At 41.6% G+C, this 16,998-nt stretch overlaps 2 protein-coding genes across 2 annotated transcripts; one reads left to right on the top strand and one right to left on the bottom strand.

The window, feature by feature from the left end:
- Positions 1-659: 659 nt before the first annotated feature.
- On the bottom strand, positions 660-11,102 carry LOC306962279 (cleavage and polyadenylation specificity factor subunit 7-like). The gene is made up of 8 exons (XM_079555387.1): positions 10,782-11,102; positions 10,480-10,668; positions 10,190-10,293; positions 9,963-10,108; positions 9,555-9,891; positions 9,257-9,345; positions 1,333-1,480; positions 660-1,250 (listed from the first exon to the last, which is right to left on the bottom strand). Exons 1-8 carry the CDS (start codon positions 10,833-10,835, stop codon positions 980-982), a joined length of 1,338 nt encoding a protein of 445 aa, XP_079411513.1. The 5' UTR covers positions 10,836-11,102; the 3' UTR covers positions 660-979.
- A 351-nt stretch (positions 11,103-11,453) lies between these two features.
- Positions 11,454-13,123, top strand: sdhaf2 (succinate dehydrogenase complex assembly factor 2; the record flags this gene model as incomplete). The annotated part of the gene is made up of 4 exons (XM_079555539.1): positions 11,454-11,477; positions 11,918-12,141; positions 12,254-12,363; positions 12,980-13,123. The coding sequence occupies 4 exons, from the start codon at positions 11,454-11,456 to the stop codon at positions 13,108-13,110; spliced, it is 489 nt and encodes a 162-aa protein (XP_079411665.1). The 3' UTR covers positions 13,111-13,123.
- Between the last annotated feature and the right edge of the window lie 3,875 nt (positions 13,124-16,998).

Below are 16,998 nucleotides of genomic sequence, written 5' to 3'. Positions count from 1 at the left end.
TAGTATTAAAAGAAGTAGCGACGTTAACGTGACGAAACCAAGACAAAAAAGCAAGGAAAATAAACACGATAAAAATGTGGAAAATCGCCTATAGGCTGTGAACTCAAGTCCAGAAGTTCTAAGATTTGGGTAAATCCAAATTGGAGAAAATTCACTCAGTTAAGGCTCAAAATGTGAAACATAGTCAATTCCTTAACATAAGTCATATATGATGTACAAGTGGCAATTGTTAAAAGTGATGCTTTACTTCAGGCAACAATTAGGGGGGGGTTGGCCCTCTGTCTTTTGACAATGAAGAAAATGCAAACCATGCAAACTTGCCTACCCCTGTTCTAAATCGTGAACGCCACCTATTATACGGCGTTTGATTGTGCAAGCTAGTTTTTTTTACTATGCCAAATAATATTAAACCCTAATAGTTATGTGCCAACAAACTTATTTCTGTGATTAAGTTTGATGTTGCATTGGTTGTAGTCCAAACATATTCCCTAACAGTTAATTGAGACTGAGTGAATGCCACACAAAAAAAGTATATAGGGCCTTTAAAATAAAATATTCCTCCTAAATTGCCCAGTCTCATGCCTTTTTAAGAATATTAAAAAGAACTTACAATTCTGGCAAAACTGTTCCAGCTTAGAACTCAAAGAATGACATTTAACTTTTTTTTTTTTTTTTTTACATTTAATACAAATGTGCATCTTGCAGTATTTTTATGATAAATGTGTGTAACATGCAAGTACTGAAACCTGATGCATATGACTGATGGATAAAAGTGACTTGAGAACCGATGCTTAAACCAAAGTGTGCATCTTTTTCGTGGGCCGTCAATCATTCTCACCTTTTATGTAGATTAAGATGCGAGTTGAAGAAATGAAAGTCTCGTCTTCATGTTCATTCTGACCCACTGGATCAGTGTGTCATTGACAAAGGGGCAATGATGCCGTTTACGGTTTACTTACATCGCTGCCTTAATCTCATATCAGTATGAGTAATATCGGTCTCGATATCGGTCTCGATCTCTGTTTCGATCTCTGTCTCGATCTCTGTCTCGATCTCTGTCTCGATCTCTGTCTCGATCTCTGTCTCGATCTCTGTCTCTATCCCTTTGTCTGTCCCAGTCCCGCAATCGTTCTTTTGAGCATCCTCCACTTCTTTCTTTACTCCGGGTTCGGTCTCTATCCCCTCGAGATGAACGTCTTCTTTCACTACTTGAAGATTTTCTTCTATCACGCTCTCTGTCTTCACTGTACCTTTAAATATTAAACATTTAGATGTATTTCTTTAAAATGTGCAAATCCTTGAATGCACCTGTAGTATATAGTTAATACACACCTGTTGTATCCATAACTTCCTTGAATGGATATTAAGCAGTCTTTCAGAGAGGTGACTAAAGCCTGACATCGATCATCTTGATACACTTTGGACTGTTTAATGATTGAAATTGCTGTTAGAAGCGTTTCCATGGCCACCTCCAAGTCTCCTGAAAAAAAAAAAACAGAGTAGGGGGTGACATTCAGGAAATTGTAGGAGCCAGGGCTTGAACCTATAAAAATGGCAGCACTTGACCACCAGCTGCACCAACAACATTTAGATTGACATCAGATTATATTGATAATTATCATATTGTTATTTCCCTTGTAACATAATGTTCAAGCTCAAGTTAAGTTATGCTATAGATGGATTAGTTGGATTAACCCCTTCATGGGTTCACAGGTCGACAGTATACACGTGACTCTTGTACATTTCTATTTTCTTAAAGGAACGTGCCACCGTTTTCACATACTGAATTATGTTCTTACCTGAGCTTAAACGAGTTGATGCGTACCTGTCTGGTCTTTATGCGTGCGCTCAGTCACACAAAACGACCAAAGATGATGTTAGCATTTGGCCTCTCCCAATGTATTTATTCTGTCCCTCTGGTTTTTTGATATTCTATTAGTTTTTATTTCTGGTGCATTTCTGCGTTTGCCCACAAGGTGTCGGTATTATCCCTTAGTTTTCGGGGGTCTTCTTCGTTTATTGTGTGTGCGCTACACTGCCCCCGGTGGTCTTTTATCGTAAGCAGCAGGCATAAAGTAGTCTGAGAAAAATGTCCGAAGCTGTTGACATCCTACAGTCTCCTACATCTTTGGGAAGCTATACATGCCATAATCTGTAAGTAACAATGTGTAACTTCGTTTTTCTTATGTTGTGTTACGTTTTTGATTACTTATAAGGTTATTTCAACTAACAAGAAAACACGTTTTTGTATTAGACAAGCTTTGTTGCTAGCTTTCTTATGTTACACAATAATTGTAACTGTATTTTTGTCGCTGTATTTACAGTTTTACAAAGCCAAAATGAGAGGAAAACTGGTCTTCAGTAAAGAACCTCAGAAGAAACACTGTGTCCTGTTGTTCCTGGAGCCATCTTCTCCTAGGCTATGTTTAAGCTCGCTGCATAGGTTGAGTAACCTCACGCTCAACTGAGGGCAGAAGAGTAAAAAGATTATCTACCTATCAAGCAACCAAGATGTCTCAGCATGAAGCTACACCACCTATCTCCCAGGTGGTCCAGCCGGAGTGCCACTCACGTTCTTCACGCCATTCGTCGTGCTGCAGTCAAGCTGCGGCACGAGCCCGAGCAGACGCAGAAGCCGCCCGCACAAGAGCACAGTACGCCAAACGCCAGATCGACATGGAGATTGAGAAGGCACGCATCGAGGCAACACTAAACGCTCTGAAGAAGGAGGGTGAGGCTGAAGCAGCGCTTGCTGCAGCTAATGTCCTGGAAGCGGCAGCTGACGAGGAGCACCACGCCATCGACCTCACTAAGCATGGCATCTCCCCTAAGACGCCTCCTTCCGTCAGACGAGCTCAAGACTATGTGAATGCTCACTTCAACCACAGTTTGCGAGTTAACGAAGAAGAAAAGCCTGACGCAGAACAACTGGTCTGTCATTACGACTCTCACCATCAACAACAGAGCAAAACACCAGTTGCCTCCTTTGCGGGTGAGAATCCCACTGATTGTGTAGACAGGAAGCAGTCAAAGTCCCCTCCTACACACATAAAATTGGACATGTCACCCCAGCCCAGACGTTCAGTGACTCCACAGACTGAACTGTCAGACCTAGCAACCTACCTAGCACGCCGTGATCTGCTGACGGCAGGATTCAAGGTTTTCGACAACCGTCCTGAGTCTTACTTGTCCTGGAAGTCCATCTTCTGCAACGCCATAGAAGGCCTCAACCTCAGGCCCGACGAAGAGCTCGACCTCCTCACCAAGTGGCTCGGCGGGGAGTCACTTCAACACGCTCTGAGGATCAGGGCAGTCCATGTGAACAACCCACAAGCAGGCCTCCAACGTTTGTGGCAGCGTCTAGACAAGAGTTATGGCTCTCCAGAGGTAGTCGAAGCGTCACTTTTCCAACGTTTACAGACTTTTCCAAAGATATCCAATAAAGACACTCACCTACTACAGGAGCTTGCAGATCTTCTGCTAGAGTTACAGTATGCACAAAGCGAAAGTTATCTGCCAGGCCTTAGCTTTCTTGACACCCCAAGGGGGATAAACCCGATAGTTGAAAAGCTCCCTTACGGACTCCAGGAGTCATGGGTGAAACAAGGGACAAAATACAAAAGAGACAATGGTGCAGTTTACCCACCTTTCTCATATTTTGTTCAGTTTGTAAATGACTATGCTGAAATGAAAACAGATCCTAGCTTTATGTTACAAAGTTCAAACATAGTAGCTCCAAGAGTCGACAAGCCACTAGTAAAACCAACCAAATACAGAATTCCGGTTGAAGTGAACAAAACCGAAATCGGTCAAACAAACGGCACATCTCAATCATCTGTTCTCAATCCGGACAAGCAATGTCCTATTCACCACAAGCCCCATTCACTCGCTAAATGCAGGGGATTTAGGTCAAAAACACTGGACGAAAGAAAAGGTATTCTCAAAGAACACGCTATTTGTTATAAGTGTTGTTCTTCCACAAGTCACAGAGCCAAAGACTGTAAAGCCATTGTCCAATGCTCAGAATGTAATAGTGATGCGCACGTGTCTGCCATGCACGCTGGTCCACCTCCATGGACACCTAAAGATACTACCCCTCTGCCTCAGAGTCACGGCGGGGAGTCCGATTCCCCAAGCCCTGTAACCACAAGCAGTTGTACAAAAGTGTGTGGCCAAGGCCTAAAAGGTAAATCCTGCTCTAAGATTTGCTTAGTCAACGTGTATCCCCGCACATGCCCTGAAGAGAAAAGGAGGATGTACACCATGTTAGACGATCAAAGCAATTCATCCTTAGCCAGGTCTGCCTTCTTTGACATGTTTAATGTGAAAGGTACCGTATTCGCATACACCATGAAAACATGCGCTGGTTTATCAGAGACTGGAGGACGCAGAGCTAGCGACTTTGTTATTGAGGATGTGAATGGAAAAGTGTCCATGTTGCTGCCCATACTAACAGAATGTGATCAGATTCCAGATAACAGAGACGAGATTCCCACCCCTGAGGCTGCGTTGGCTCACCCTCATCTACAGGCAATTGCTTCGGAGATTCCTCCTCTGGACCCATCAGCAGACATTCTTCTCCTCTTGGGCAGAGACATCATCCAGGCTCACAAGGTCCGCAGTCAGGTGAATGGTCCAAACAGTGCGCCTTATGCTCAACACCTCGATTTGGGATGGGTAGTTATAGGGGATGTCTGCCTCTCAGGTGCTCACAAATCCACTGTGAACTCTTTTAAGACAAACATTCTTACCAATGGGCGCCCTACCTTCCTCACCCCCTGTGAAAACAACATCTATATCAAAGGCAAATACACAGAAAGCTGCCCTACACTTGGAAAGACACAAGCTGAATTGGGCAGACACATTTTCCAGCAAACAGCAGATGATGACAAAATGGCACTCTCAGCAGAAGATGCTTTGTTCTTGGACATTATGCACAAAGACTTTGCAAAAGATGATGAGAATAATTGGATAGCTCCGCTCCCATTCCGCACCCCCAGACAGCGTTTGCCCAACAACAGGGACCAGGCCCTCAGTCGTTTAATGTCGCTCCGCAAAACGCTAAAAAGGAAACCTGAAATGAGGGAGCATTATGTTGAGTTTTTGGATAAAATCTTCCATAAGGGCCATGCTGAACCAGCTCCTGCTCTCACTCCAGACCAAGAATGCTGGTATCTCCCTAGTTTTGGAGTTTACCACCCTCAAAAGCCAGGAAAAATTAGGGTCGTCTTTGATTCGAGTGCACAATGCAACAATGTTTCTCTCAATGATGTGCTACTAAAAGGGCCAGATCTCAATAACACTCTTGTGGGAGTTCTGATGCGTTTCAGGTCTGACCCATATGCAGCCATGGCAGACGTGGAGCAAATGTTTCACAACTTTCTGGTCAGAGAGGACCACCGCAATTATCTTCGCTTCTTGTGGTTCAAAAACCATGATCTGGACGGAGAAGTGCAGGAATTCAGGATGAGAGTACACGTATTTGGGAACTGCCCCTCCCCATCAGTGGCTATCTATGGACTGAAACGGTCTGCAATGGAGGGAGAAAGGGAATACGGCAGTGATGCAAGAGAGTTCATTGAACGTCACTTTTATGTAGATGATGGACTAAAATCATTCTCTTCCACAGATGAGGCCATTAATGTTCTCTGTAGGGCTCAGAAGATGCTGGCTCAGTGCAACATACGCTTGCATAAAATCTCATCCAACTGTCCTATCATCACAAGTGCCTTTCCAAGTGAGGACCTTGCAACGGACATGCAGGGCCTTGACCTCGGGCAGACTTCCCCACCCATGCAGCGCAGCTTAGGCCTGGGCTGGGACCTGTCCACAGACCTGTTCAAGTTTCAGGTAACAGTCAATGATAAGCCCTTCACTAAACGGGGAGTACTGTCAGTCATTAATAGTGTGTACGACCCGCTTGGCTTTGCTGTCCCAGTCATTGTAGAAGGCAGGGCCATACTGAGAGACATTTCCACTAACATTTGTGAATGGGACACCGAACTGCCTAAAGACAAATTACAACAGTGGCAACAATGGAAAGGCTCCCTCAAACATCTACAACAACTTGAAATCCCCAGAATGTACACATCAATACCACTGTCTGCAGCACCAATTAAGGGGATCCATGTCTTTTGTGATGCCTCCACTAAGGCAGTGGGCGCTGTTGCTTACCTCAAACTCACAGATGGGGATGGACACAGTGAAGTAGGATTCATTCTCGGCAAAGCACGGCTCGCCCCTAAACCAGACATCACCATACCCAGACTTGAACTCTGCGGAGCAGTCCTGGCTGTTGAGGTGGCCGAGTTAGTCCTGGAGGAGCTAGACATCTCAGTTGAACAGGTGAGCTTCTACACAGACTCTAAAGTAGTGCTCGGTTACATCTTTAACAAAAAGAGACGCTTTCATGTTTATGTGCACAACAGAGTGGAACGTATTAGGCGCTCTACACAAGCTCACCAGTGGCATTACGTGCCCACTCACTTAAATCCTGCCGATCATGCCACACGGGCATTACCTGCTGAGCAGCTCTCTAACTCCACATGGCTCAGTGGACCCACGTTCCTTACCAAATCAGAAAAAGGGCAAGCACAGGCAGAGTCGTTTGATCTTGTAGACCCAGACACTGACAATGAACTGCGACCTGAAGTCACTACTTGTGCCACCATTCTCTCAAAGGATAAACTCAATAGTGCCAGATTTGAAAAGTTTTCAAGTTGGAATGTACTACTTAAAGCTATGTCCAAACTCCAACACATTGCTCAGTCATTTAAGCAGAACACAGAGAGCTCCTGTCATGGCTGGCACAACTGTAATGAACATTTAACTGAAAAGCAACTCAATCAAGCTCAGACCACTATCATTCACACCGTACAAAGAGAAGTCTATGCAGAGGACATAAGACAAGTTGAAAAAGGTGCACCCCTAAAAAACTCATGCCCACTTAGCAAACTGAACCCATTTATCGACACAAATGGAATCCTCAGAGTGGGTGGGAGACTAAAACGAGCACAGTTGACATCAGATGAAACAAATCCCATACTCATCCCTGGAAAGCACCACATTGCCCAACTCATCATAAGGCACTTCCACATGAAAGTATGCCACCAGGGAAGACATTTTACGGAAGGGGCAGTCAGAGCTGCAGGTTTTTGGATTGTGGGAGGTAAAAGAACAATAAGCAGAGTGATATTCAACTGTGTCACATGCCGCAAACTAAGGGGCAGACAACAGGAGCAGATCATGGCTGAGCTACCAGAAGACAGGCTGTCCACAGACCCTCCTTTCACACATGTAGGCCTTGATGTGTTCGGTCCCTGGCCTGTCACAGTCAGAAAAACACGTGGTGGGCAATCAGATGCAAAACGATGGGCAGTCATATTTACGTGTATGAGCACACGCGCCATTCACATTGAAATTATAGAATCAATGGACACGTCGTCGTTCATCAACGCACTGCGTCGTTTCTTCGCCATTAGGGGTGCAGTCAAACTTCTTAGATCTGATTGTGGGACAAATTTTGTGAGTGCCTGCAAAGAACTGCAAATAGACAAACAAGGCTGTAACAACAGCAAACTACACAGCTTTCTCAAAGACTCTGGCTGCAAATGGCATTTTAACCCCCCACATGCGTCACATATGGCTGGCTCCTGGGAGCGCATGATTGGGGTCACACGCAAAATCCTTGACGCAATGCTTCTAGAACATAGAAATGCAAAACTTACTCATGAGATATTAGTGACATTAATGGCTGAAGTCACTGCAATAGTAAATGCTCGACCACTGACAGCAGTTTCTACAGATCCGGAAAATCCTGTCATTCTTACCCCTGCCATGTTGCTCACGCAAAAAGTTGCGACCCCGCCAGTCCCACCGGGCCAGTTTGAAAGCAGTGATCTTTTCAGAGCTCAATGGAAGCGTGTACAATACCTCTCCGAAGTCTTCTGGAGCCGATGGAAAAAAGAATACATCTCAGGACTTCAGAACCGACGCAAATGGAAAACAGTAAAACCAAATCTACAAACAGGAGATGTTGTTCTGCTAAAGGAGACACTTGAACATAGAAACAACTGGCCACTTGGACTAATCACCAAAACCTTCCCAAGTGCGGACGGACTTGTCAGGAAAATAGAGGTGAAGATTTTCCGCAAGGGTGAACTCAGAGTCTACACCAGACCTATTAGTGAGGTTGTGTTGTTGGTATCTAAGGACAGTACTTGAAATCCAGTACTTTGTTTCGTTGCCTTTATCTGTATTTACATGTTTGATATGGGTGACATTCTACCAATGTCAGGCGGGGAGTATTCTGTCCCTCTGGTTTTTTGATATTCTATTAGTTTTTATTTCTGGTGCATTTCTGCGTTTGCCCACAAGGTGTCGGTATTATCCCTTAGTTTTCGGGGGTCTTCTTCGTTTATTGTGTGTGCGCTACACTGCCCCCGGTGGTCTTTTATCGTAAGCAGCAGGCATAAAGTAGTCTGAGAAAAATGTCCGAAGCTGTTGACATCCTACAGTCTCCTACATCTTTGGGAAGCTATACATGCCATAATCTGTAAGTAACAATGTGTAACTTCGTTTTTCTTATGTTGTGTTACGTTTTTGATTACTTATAAGGTTATTTCAACTAACAAGAAAACACGTTTTTGTATTAGACAAGCTTTGTTGCTAGCTTTCTTATGTTACACAATAATTGTAACTGTATTTTTGTCGCTGTATTTACAGTTTTACAAAGCCAAAATGAGAGGAAAACTGGTCTTCAGTAAAGAACCTCAGAAGAAACACTGTGTCCTGTTGTTCCTGGAGCCATCTTCTCCTAGGCTATGTTTAAGCTCGCTGCATAGGTTGAGTAACCTCACGCTCAACTGAGGGCAGAAGAGTATTCCTATAGCTCCAAACGGGGGTGAAGTTGGAAGCTACCACGCTCTTCCACGGGCATGCACAAAGACCAGAGAGGTATGTATCAACTCGTCTAAGCTCAGATAAGAACATATGACAGTATGGAAGAACTGTGTGCCCTCAGTCAGGCAAAAAGACCAAAGATATTGTTAGCATTTGGCCTGTCTGAGTATATTCCTATAGCTCCAAACGGGGTAAAGTTAGAAGCGACCGAGCTCTTCCACAGGCATGCACGAAGACAGGTACGTATCGACTCATCTAAGCTCAGGTATGAACATATCTAAGTATGGGAAAAACAATGGCCTATTCCTTTAATTTCAATGCCACTTTACCTCCTTGATTTAACTACTGCATTTACCTGTTGTTGCCCCAGTCACAGCCTTGTTGATGGCAGCACTTGCAACTGCTCTATTCCTGTTTATAAGGTCCTCAAAGTCTTTATTTGTTCTAAAAAAATTAATTAAAAAAAGTTCAGTCAGTAACATTTATTTTGACAACACAATTTAGTATTAGTATTCGATCTTAATTGAGTTGTGATGCCCTTTTATCTGATGTGATGTTTCACATATACTCATCAGAATGGACATGTGCAGTAACAAACATTGTACCCTATACTATATTTGCATACAGTTAGGAGGCTAATAGTTGGTGCTTACTTTTCATCACCGTGTGATGTACTGCTGCTGCTTCTATGCCCCTCTTGCGATGTGCCAGCTATTGCAGAATCAGAGTGTTGATCTTGAGTTTGTAGGTGGGATGCAGACTTCATAAAGTTCCAAAAAATAGGGAGCAGAGGTGGGGGTGGCATGTGGGGTAAAGGAGGAGCTGGGTAGCTCAAAAATGAGTTTGGTATTGAAGGAAATGTATTGTGCAAATTGGCAAATTGGTTCAAAAATTGAGGCATAGTAGTATCGAAGGGGTTCTGTGATAAAAATGAAGAGTCTGACTCATTCGTATCAGAAGAAGCAGCACGTGGTGGGAAACCTGGGACACCTGTAGAGAAGGTACTGTTTTTACTAAACAAAATAACAGTTTATTATCATATTCCATTTTAGAGCTCTTACTTTGTTTAGTCATGTCCTCAAACAAAGAGCGGTTGACTTGAGTGGCATGACGACAAGCTATGTTTTCTCCACCAAGTTTACATTTTGGTATTTTATCCAATAGTAGCTTAATTGACCCCTCACAGCTCACCACAACTTTAACGTATCTGAAATAAAAGATAAAAATGAGAAGATGAGAGTGACATAAACAAACTGTCCACCAAAAGCAGTCCTTCGTCTTTGCTTACCCTTTTGACAGCCCATTGACTTTATTTTCAGCAAATTGTATTTCAGTAATATCTCGCACACCAATTTTATGGAGCAAGTGCGTTATGTCTTCTTGCGTTATCCACTGCAAGAATGTATTATTATTATCATGATGCAATAATCTATGCACCGTGGATGTAAATGAACACATAAAAGTATGTGAATGGTGGCTCTACTATAACAACATTGAAAGTGCCATAACATTTTTAAGCATCCTCACCAGCTTTTTGCAATATGCATAAACAATGTCTTCAATAAAAATGCTTCTCACCCAGGGGAATTTTCCAATATATACTCCTAGTGTTTTTGATGATGTGGAAATCTTTGATGTCTCTGTCTCTGGTGATGCATTGGACTTTCCATTATCCTCTGTTTTAACTTCTTCCGTTTTCGTTTGTTTGGATGGTAAGCTCTTTTCTTTATCGACCGACCCAGTCAGTACAGCGTCAAAAAGATCGTCCTACATATGAGAAAGTAAACTTACTTCCAATGTGAATTTACCAGCAAAGTATTCACAATAACATCACCAATTATAGCAACGTTAAAGTCATGGGATTTATTTGCGACACCAACCTCATCCTTTCGCGTTAAATCCAGTTCCTTGGCTGCAGATTGTGCAGCCGTCATTCCGTATGTAGGTCTTATACAGGTTTTTCAATAGTTTAATTTTGCGTTGCGTTTTTTGCTGTAATCTTACATTTACAACGCCTTTATTTTCTTTCAGTTAGCGTACGTTGGCAAGTGGTTCCCTATGCAAACTAGCATAAGTTACCCGTAACAGGGTGCAGACAATCCGGAAAATACAATAAAGTTTGCATTTAGAAATTGCAAGTTGTTTGGGATCTTTAGATGTTCGCATTGCAAGAGAAAATGCTAAGGATGCTATTTTTCCATATATTTTTCTCCCGTACGTAAACGTTTCGTCCGTCAATGATTTCTTACCGGAGTAGAATTACAGCAACAGTAGTTCCTAGGTAAAATATTTGGTTTCATATATTTCATTTTGTGGTTGATTTTAGTACTAAAATATATATATGAAATTCAAACAAAATACTTTTAGAAAATAAGACATAATCGTCAATTTTGTGTCGTTTTTTCTATGGGTTTACCGATGTTACAAGCTAAAAGTTCCGCCCATGGTTCCGCCCATTTTTATGGTTCCGCCCCCCGTGCGCTTACGCAAAAATTACTTAACCGTCTGACATTCAGCAGTATCGCCTGAATCACAAAGAGAAGGAGACTAAAATGCTTTCCCTCGCAGCAAAACGAGTAAGTTATTTTGTGTTTTATCTACGTTCATTTCTTGGCTTTTATATGGTATAACACGAAACTTTGCACGTGTACCGTGTCGCTAGCATAGCTTTATGTGTTATAGTCATAGCGTCAATTAGTCAATTTATAACAAATGACGTAATTGCCAGTCCAGATGTGTGTTTGTCTAGCGTTAGTTGTTATAACCGCTTCGTTCATAAACCAGGAACAACGATTTCCTACACCACTGAACGTCTTCTACTAGAGGGCACTTGCACAACCTCTTGGTATAAACAGTGCAGTTGTACAACAGGATGGTGTTTGTGATCTTCTTCTGAATTGATATACACATTACAAGCCCCTTCGAATACATAGGATATATTGTGATTAATGATTCTCGTCATTTACGTTATGTGTCGTCTTTTACTCAACTTTTGTTTTTGTTTTTTGCTCTTTAGCTATTGCCTGGGCTTCTCCACGCAGTACGGAGACCAGCACTGACAGGGGTTGTATCATCTCGTGGATACCGTGGGTCAGCACCTGAAGACAGCAAAGGGGACCTGATTGAGATCCCCTTGCCGCCATGGGAGGAAAAACCCCACGAACCCCTGGACATAAAGAGGCGGAGATTGCTTTATGAAAGTCGCAAGAGGGGTATGCTCGAGAATTGCATTTTGCTTAGGTATGTTGAGTAGAGGTGCTTTTTCCTTTTGAGTGCCTAATTACTACAGAACTTTACAACTTGAGCAAAGAAAAATAACATTTATCAACATTGTGCTGTATTCCCTTTGTAGCCTTTTTGCCAAGAGATACCTGAACACAATGAGCGCGACACAATTACAGCAGTATGACAGAATTATAAATGAACCAAGCAATGACTGGGACATCTACTACTGGGCCACAGGTGAGAACAGTGTGCTCACATCTGAGATCACGATTGTAAATGTAACATTATACTATACATCAGGGATAGGCAAGTTTGCGTTGTGGAGGGCCGACTTAAATCATTACAAAAACACCAAGGGCCGAACCTCACCATTTTATCCTAAAGTAAAGAACTTTTTTCTGCAGATTCCAATGTTTTACATCAGTGGTTCTCAAGTCATGGCTTTGGGACCCACCATTACCCATGGGTGACAAGCTCAACCCAAATAAAAATGTAAATTGTCACATATCGTCTTAAAAAAACAGCCCAATAACATTCATTTTAACTGATTCCATGCAGTTTACAATGGGAAATTTAGAAATTTTCCTATAGGCTCGCGACCCACATAAAATGGTTTCGCAATCCATTTTCTGGTCCCGACCCACAAGTTGAGAATCATGTTTTAAATTATATATGAGTAAGTGTGGTGCTCTGCCAGGAAAGTTTTCAATATACACTGACATTATTTCTCGCATTTTTAGAATTTGATCTCATATTTGCATGAAAATATATCTCAAAATCATCTTGATAATAATAATATAATAATAATAAGCTATCTGTCTATCTCTCTTTGTTTTGTTTTTTTCAAACTCAGAAACTTTGCCCACCCCAGACGTTTACCAAGGCGAGGTCATGGAAATGCTGAAGGAGTTCACAAAAAATCGTGATCAGGAACAGAGGCTGGATGCGCCAAATTTGGAGTATCTGGATAAGGAAAGCCACTAATCTTTCTTGGATCTCAAAGACTGATACTGAAAACAGTTGAGAGATGATTGTCTATAGTGCATTTTGTTGTAGTAACAAACAATATTGTTTGGTTTGTGCATTCATGCAAAAAACACAACAACATGCAACTGTACATATTGCTTATTTACGATTTCTTTAATTTGATGAAAGGCTTAATGTTTCTCTCCTGTTATTTAATAAATGTACATTGGCGCTATATTTGGATGTATTTATGTTTTTTATTTGTTATGTCTGTAGATGGACAGCAGGGGGAGATAGATCACCTTGAATCAAAAGCTGCTGCACCTGAATCCCTGGTGTATTTTGAATAAGTTACCCACGTTATACGTATATGTCAGTATCCCTCATTTAATACATGCAGAGGGTGCCTCAGATATGAACAAGATTATGGGTTTATGCAAAATTGGGGGGGAAAAATTGCTTTCGCAATGTGTCAAGAATATATTGAACATTTAGGACAACAAAATGTACAATATATCTACAATATATATATATTTTTTTTTTTACCTCGTTTGGTTTCTGTTATGGGCTGTCGGACATGTGGGTGTTAGTTCAGTAGATGGTTGTATGCGGAGATCAAAGGGTATGCCCTATGTCCAAGAGGTGTGCTCAGAATTCTATCAGTCTGCTTGTGCACTTTTGCTGAATTATAATAGCCTGTATTGATCCGCTGCTTATTGGCCTATGCAAACAATGACCAAGAAAGCTTGCTGTACTTGGGACATCTTCATAGAGACAGGTTACATAATGTCCCTGAGTCTGAATTTTTAATGCTGTCAGAAATAGACGAGTGATGTTGCATGGATTCTTGCCTTTTGTTTCAAGCACTTTCTGCACCCTGTCATGCCACATTCACTGATAACATGCAGCGTTTCTTATCGGAAACCGTAATGAGGATGAAAACGCCACCTGTGGATTTTGTCTTTATTTCCGTTTTCTATGCTTTTCCCGTTTGCCCACACACCCCCTACCGAGTCTCTTGGTACCGCTGTTGTCATCCTCCACCTCTGCCTGCCTTGATGTCTTGCCAACTCTCACACGTCCTGCCACTCTATTTCTCTATACAGCCACACTGGCTTCTCAACAGCCAGCAAGCATTAAGAGGAAGAGAGAGATGCTTCAAATTAAGGCTACCTACTCACTCAGGTGATTAGGGTTATTATGCTTAACTGACTTATTAATGTTTTAATCATGTTGATGAAAAATCTAATGTTTTAACAAAGGTGAACTCTCATGAATGACATGGATGGAATTGGGTTTTGTTGCATTCATGTTTGAGTTATCCTGCATCCATACTCCTACCCCAGCATTGCCCGAGGTTGTGTTAGCTTCAGCACCTGGATTGCCTCCACTACTAAAATAAATCATACCTTGTGTCAATAACTAGCGTCTTGTTTCAAAATTGTATCTTATACACAACTTTACTTCTCTCTGTGCCAGTAGATGATGGAATTACTGTTACATTACATTATTGTAGACCAGGGGTCCCCAACTAAATCAGCTCCGCAAACCTTTCTTTCGTAACTGTCGACATAAGTCCAGGGTCCGGACATATGCAGTCATTGCTCTTGAAAATGTTACAACGTGAGCACAGGTTGCCTATCTACATAGCAGAGCTGACTAATGAATTAACGTTTTTGAAATTATAATTCAGCCATAGAAATTAAGTATATTGAGCGGATGAAAAGGCTTTGTGGTCCGGAAAAAAGCCTCTGGTGGTCCAGACTTGGACCCAGGTCCGCTAGTTGGGGACCCCTGTTGTAGACCATAAAATGTTGCCAAATAATTTGTTGAATAAATAAAATGTTAAAATACTCATACTAAGGTGTAGTATTTCAAATAGCCTGAATAAATTAGGCCACAGCCCTCCTCACAATAAATACAAGTGCCATTGATTTTGCATGAACACAAGAAGCAAAGTATTGTCTGTCTTGTTCTTGTCACCGGTTTCCCTGTAAATTACATTGTTATCCTTTAAGCTGGTGAACCACTATTTCTTTTCATTTTGGTGAGTCGTTTAAGGCAAGTAAGTATCTTGAACTTCTGCCAAGACATCGTTAGGGTTGGGGAGATTTTGGCACAACTCATTGTACTCTCTTCAATTTTTGCAGCTTTATACTTACCTTGAACTTACCTTATTGTAGACTGATTCGATCAAAGAAAACAAAATGTACCAGAAATCGCTCTTTTTATATACACATTTATATTTTTATATACACTGTACAGGTTTCAAAAAATAAATGGTTGATTTAACATTGTGCACTCCACAAATGTGTAACTATAAAGGGAACTGAGAGTGGAAAAGGGGGCTGAATGATACCAAAGACACACAGATATCAACAAGCCCAGTCAATACTCACTTTTTTCATACAGTTCACACATATTTGTACATTATATCAAATACATGTTGCTGGTAAACCTCTCTTTGTCTCAAGTAGTGCCCCTAAGAAGAATGCCCGAGATCAGAAATACCACAAAAGATTTAGAGCATTTGGCTAGTGATTATTACAGTGACAATTACAGATTAGTTTCTTTAAATCCAATGCCACTAAACCCTGAATGGAAATGACTTATTAGGTCTTTGGAATGTATTACTTTTTAATGCACAAAGCACATTGACCCTGAAGACCAAGTTACACATCACTAAGGATAATATGAGAGTAAATTATAGGGCTGCTTAAGCAATGGGCCATGCGTAGACAGAAATAATGAAACAAATAATTAGAGTGAGCTGTGAACTTTGAACCAAACAAGAAGATTAAATAAGGCTTAAAAACAAACATCTTAAACTTGGAGTAACAGGTGGCCACTGATATCATGTTTTTCTTGCTATAAATGAGAGTATAAGATGCGTGTTCTGTGGTTGTTTGGACTTAGTTTTATTCCAATTTGTTGTTTTGCTCCGTGATTGTAATTGACCTTCAGGGCCGTTGTAACAAAGCCATCGGGACAGACAGACAACTGTGTTCCCGGGTTATTTTGGGAAGCTCTGACCTGAGATGTAGCTAAGTGATGCAACGAGGTGATGATTCTATTTCTCACCCACCTTTCCCCTCTGTCCCTAACACATGCGGAGGCGAGGGGCAAGGCGTGGCGCGTATAAGGCACACACAGGACATTTTGTGCCAGAAAGCATGTGTGCACTGTGGGGTGTTCAGCGGTAGTCATAATGTTGTTCATTTTTGGCATCAGCCTGTTTGATTGGTCCAGACAGTAACATAAAGAACAAAATACAATATTACAGTATTAGAAGCTGCTTTTGAAATTTGTGATAAGAAAACGGCATTGTAAAACTTACTCATTGCAGTGCTGCCCATTGAAATGATTAAGAGTGGAGACTATGGTGGCCCTCCAAACAATTTAAACAAAGATGGTTATTTAAAATTCCGCCATATGTTGTAATGTAAACATTTTAAAAGTAGCAAACTGTTTAAAGATTAATTGGAAGGAAATCAGTGTTTTATTTAAGTTATGCGACTCAAAGGAGGACAAATTGCCACCATAGTCTCTGGGATACACTACGGTTAATAATTGAAAATGCATTTTAATATAAAACACGCATAAGTAAAGTAACCCTGCAATGAAGAGAGGTTTGGTCCAGCATCAATATCAACAAGTGCAGTGACTCTTCAGATGTGACACTTAAAAAAACATTCTCTGTACATTTTCATACAAAATAAAACAAGGTAAACAAGGGTCAGTATTGAACTGGAAGTCAGTGCAGGTACACAAAGGAGAACCTAAAGCACAGTTAACCACAATCACGCTCGAACATCGACGCCCACGCACACATACGGTACACATATACATCAACAGTGGAATGTAGAAGCATTTCCCCCAGGTTATTATTACTCCAGGTAGCAGGAG

This window comes from Gobius niger, assembly GCF_951799975.1.
Source record: "Gobius niger genome assembly, chromosome: 4".
Classification (NCBI taxonomy): Eukaryota; Metazoa; Chordata; class Actinopteri; order Gobiiformes; family Gobiidae; genus Gobius; species Gobius niger.
The sequence above is the reverse complement of the archived record's forward strand: the minus strand, read 5'-3'. Positions and strand labels throughout refer to the sequence as shown.

Coding starts and splice junctions, on each gene's coding strand:
- LOC306962279 (XM_079555387.1), bottom strand. CDS start 10,835: ATGACGGCTGCACAATCTGCAGCCAAGGAACTGGATTTAACGCGAAAG. Junction 10,669..10,781: donor ATTTAACGCGAAAGGATGAG/GTTGGTGTCGCA, acceptor TCTCATATGTAG/GACGATCTTTTTGACGCTGT. Junction 9,892..9,962: donor TGAGGACATGACTAAACAAA/GTAAGAGCTCTA, acceptor CCTTCTCTACAG/GTGTCCCAGGTTTCCCACCA.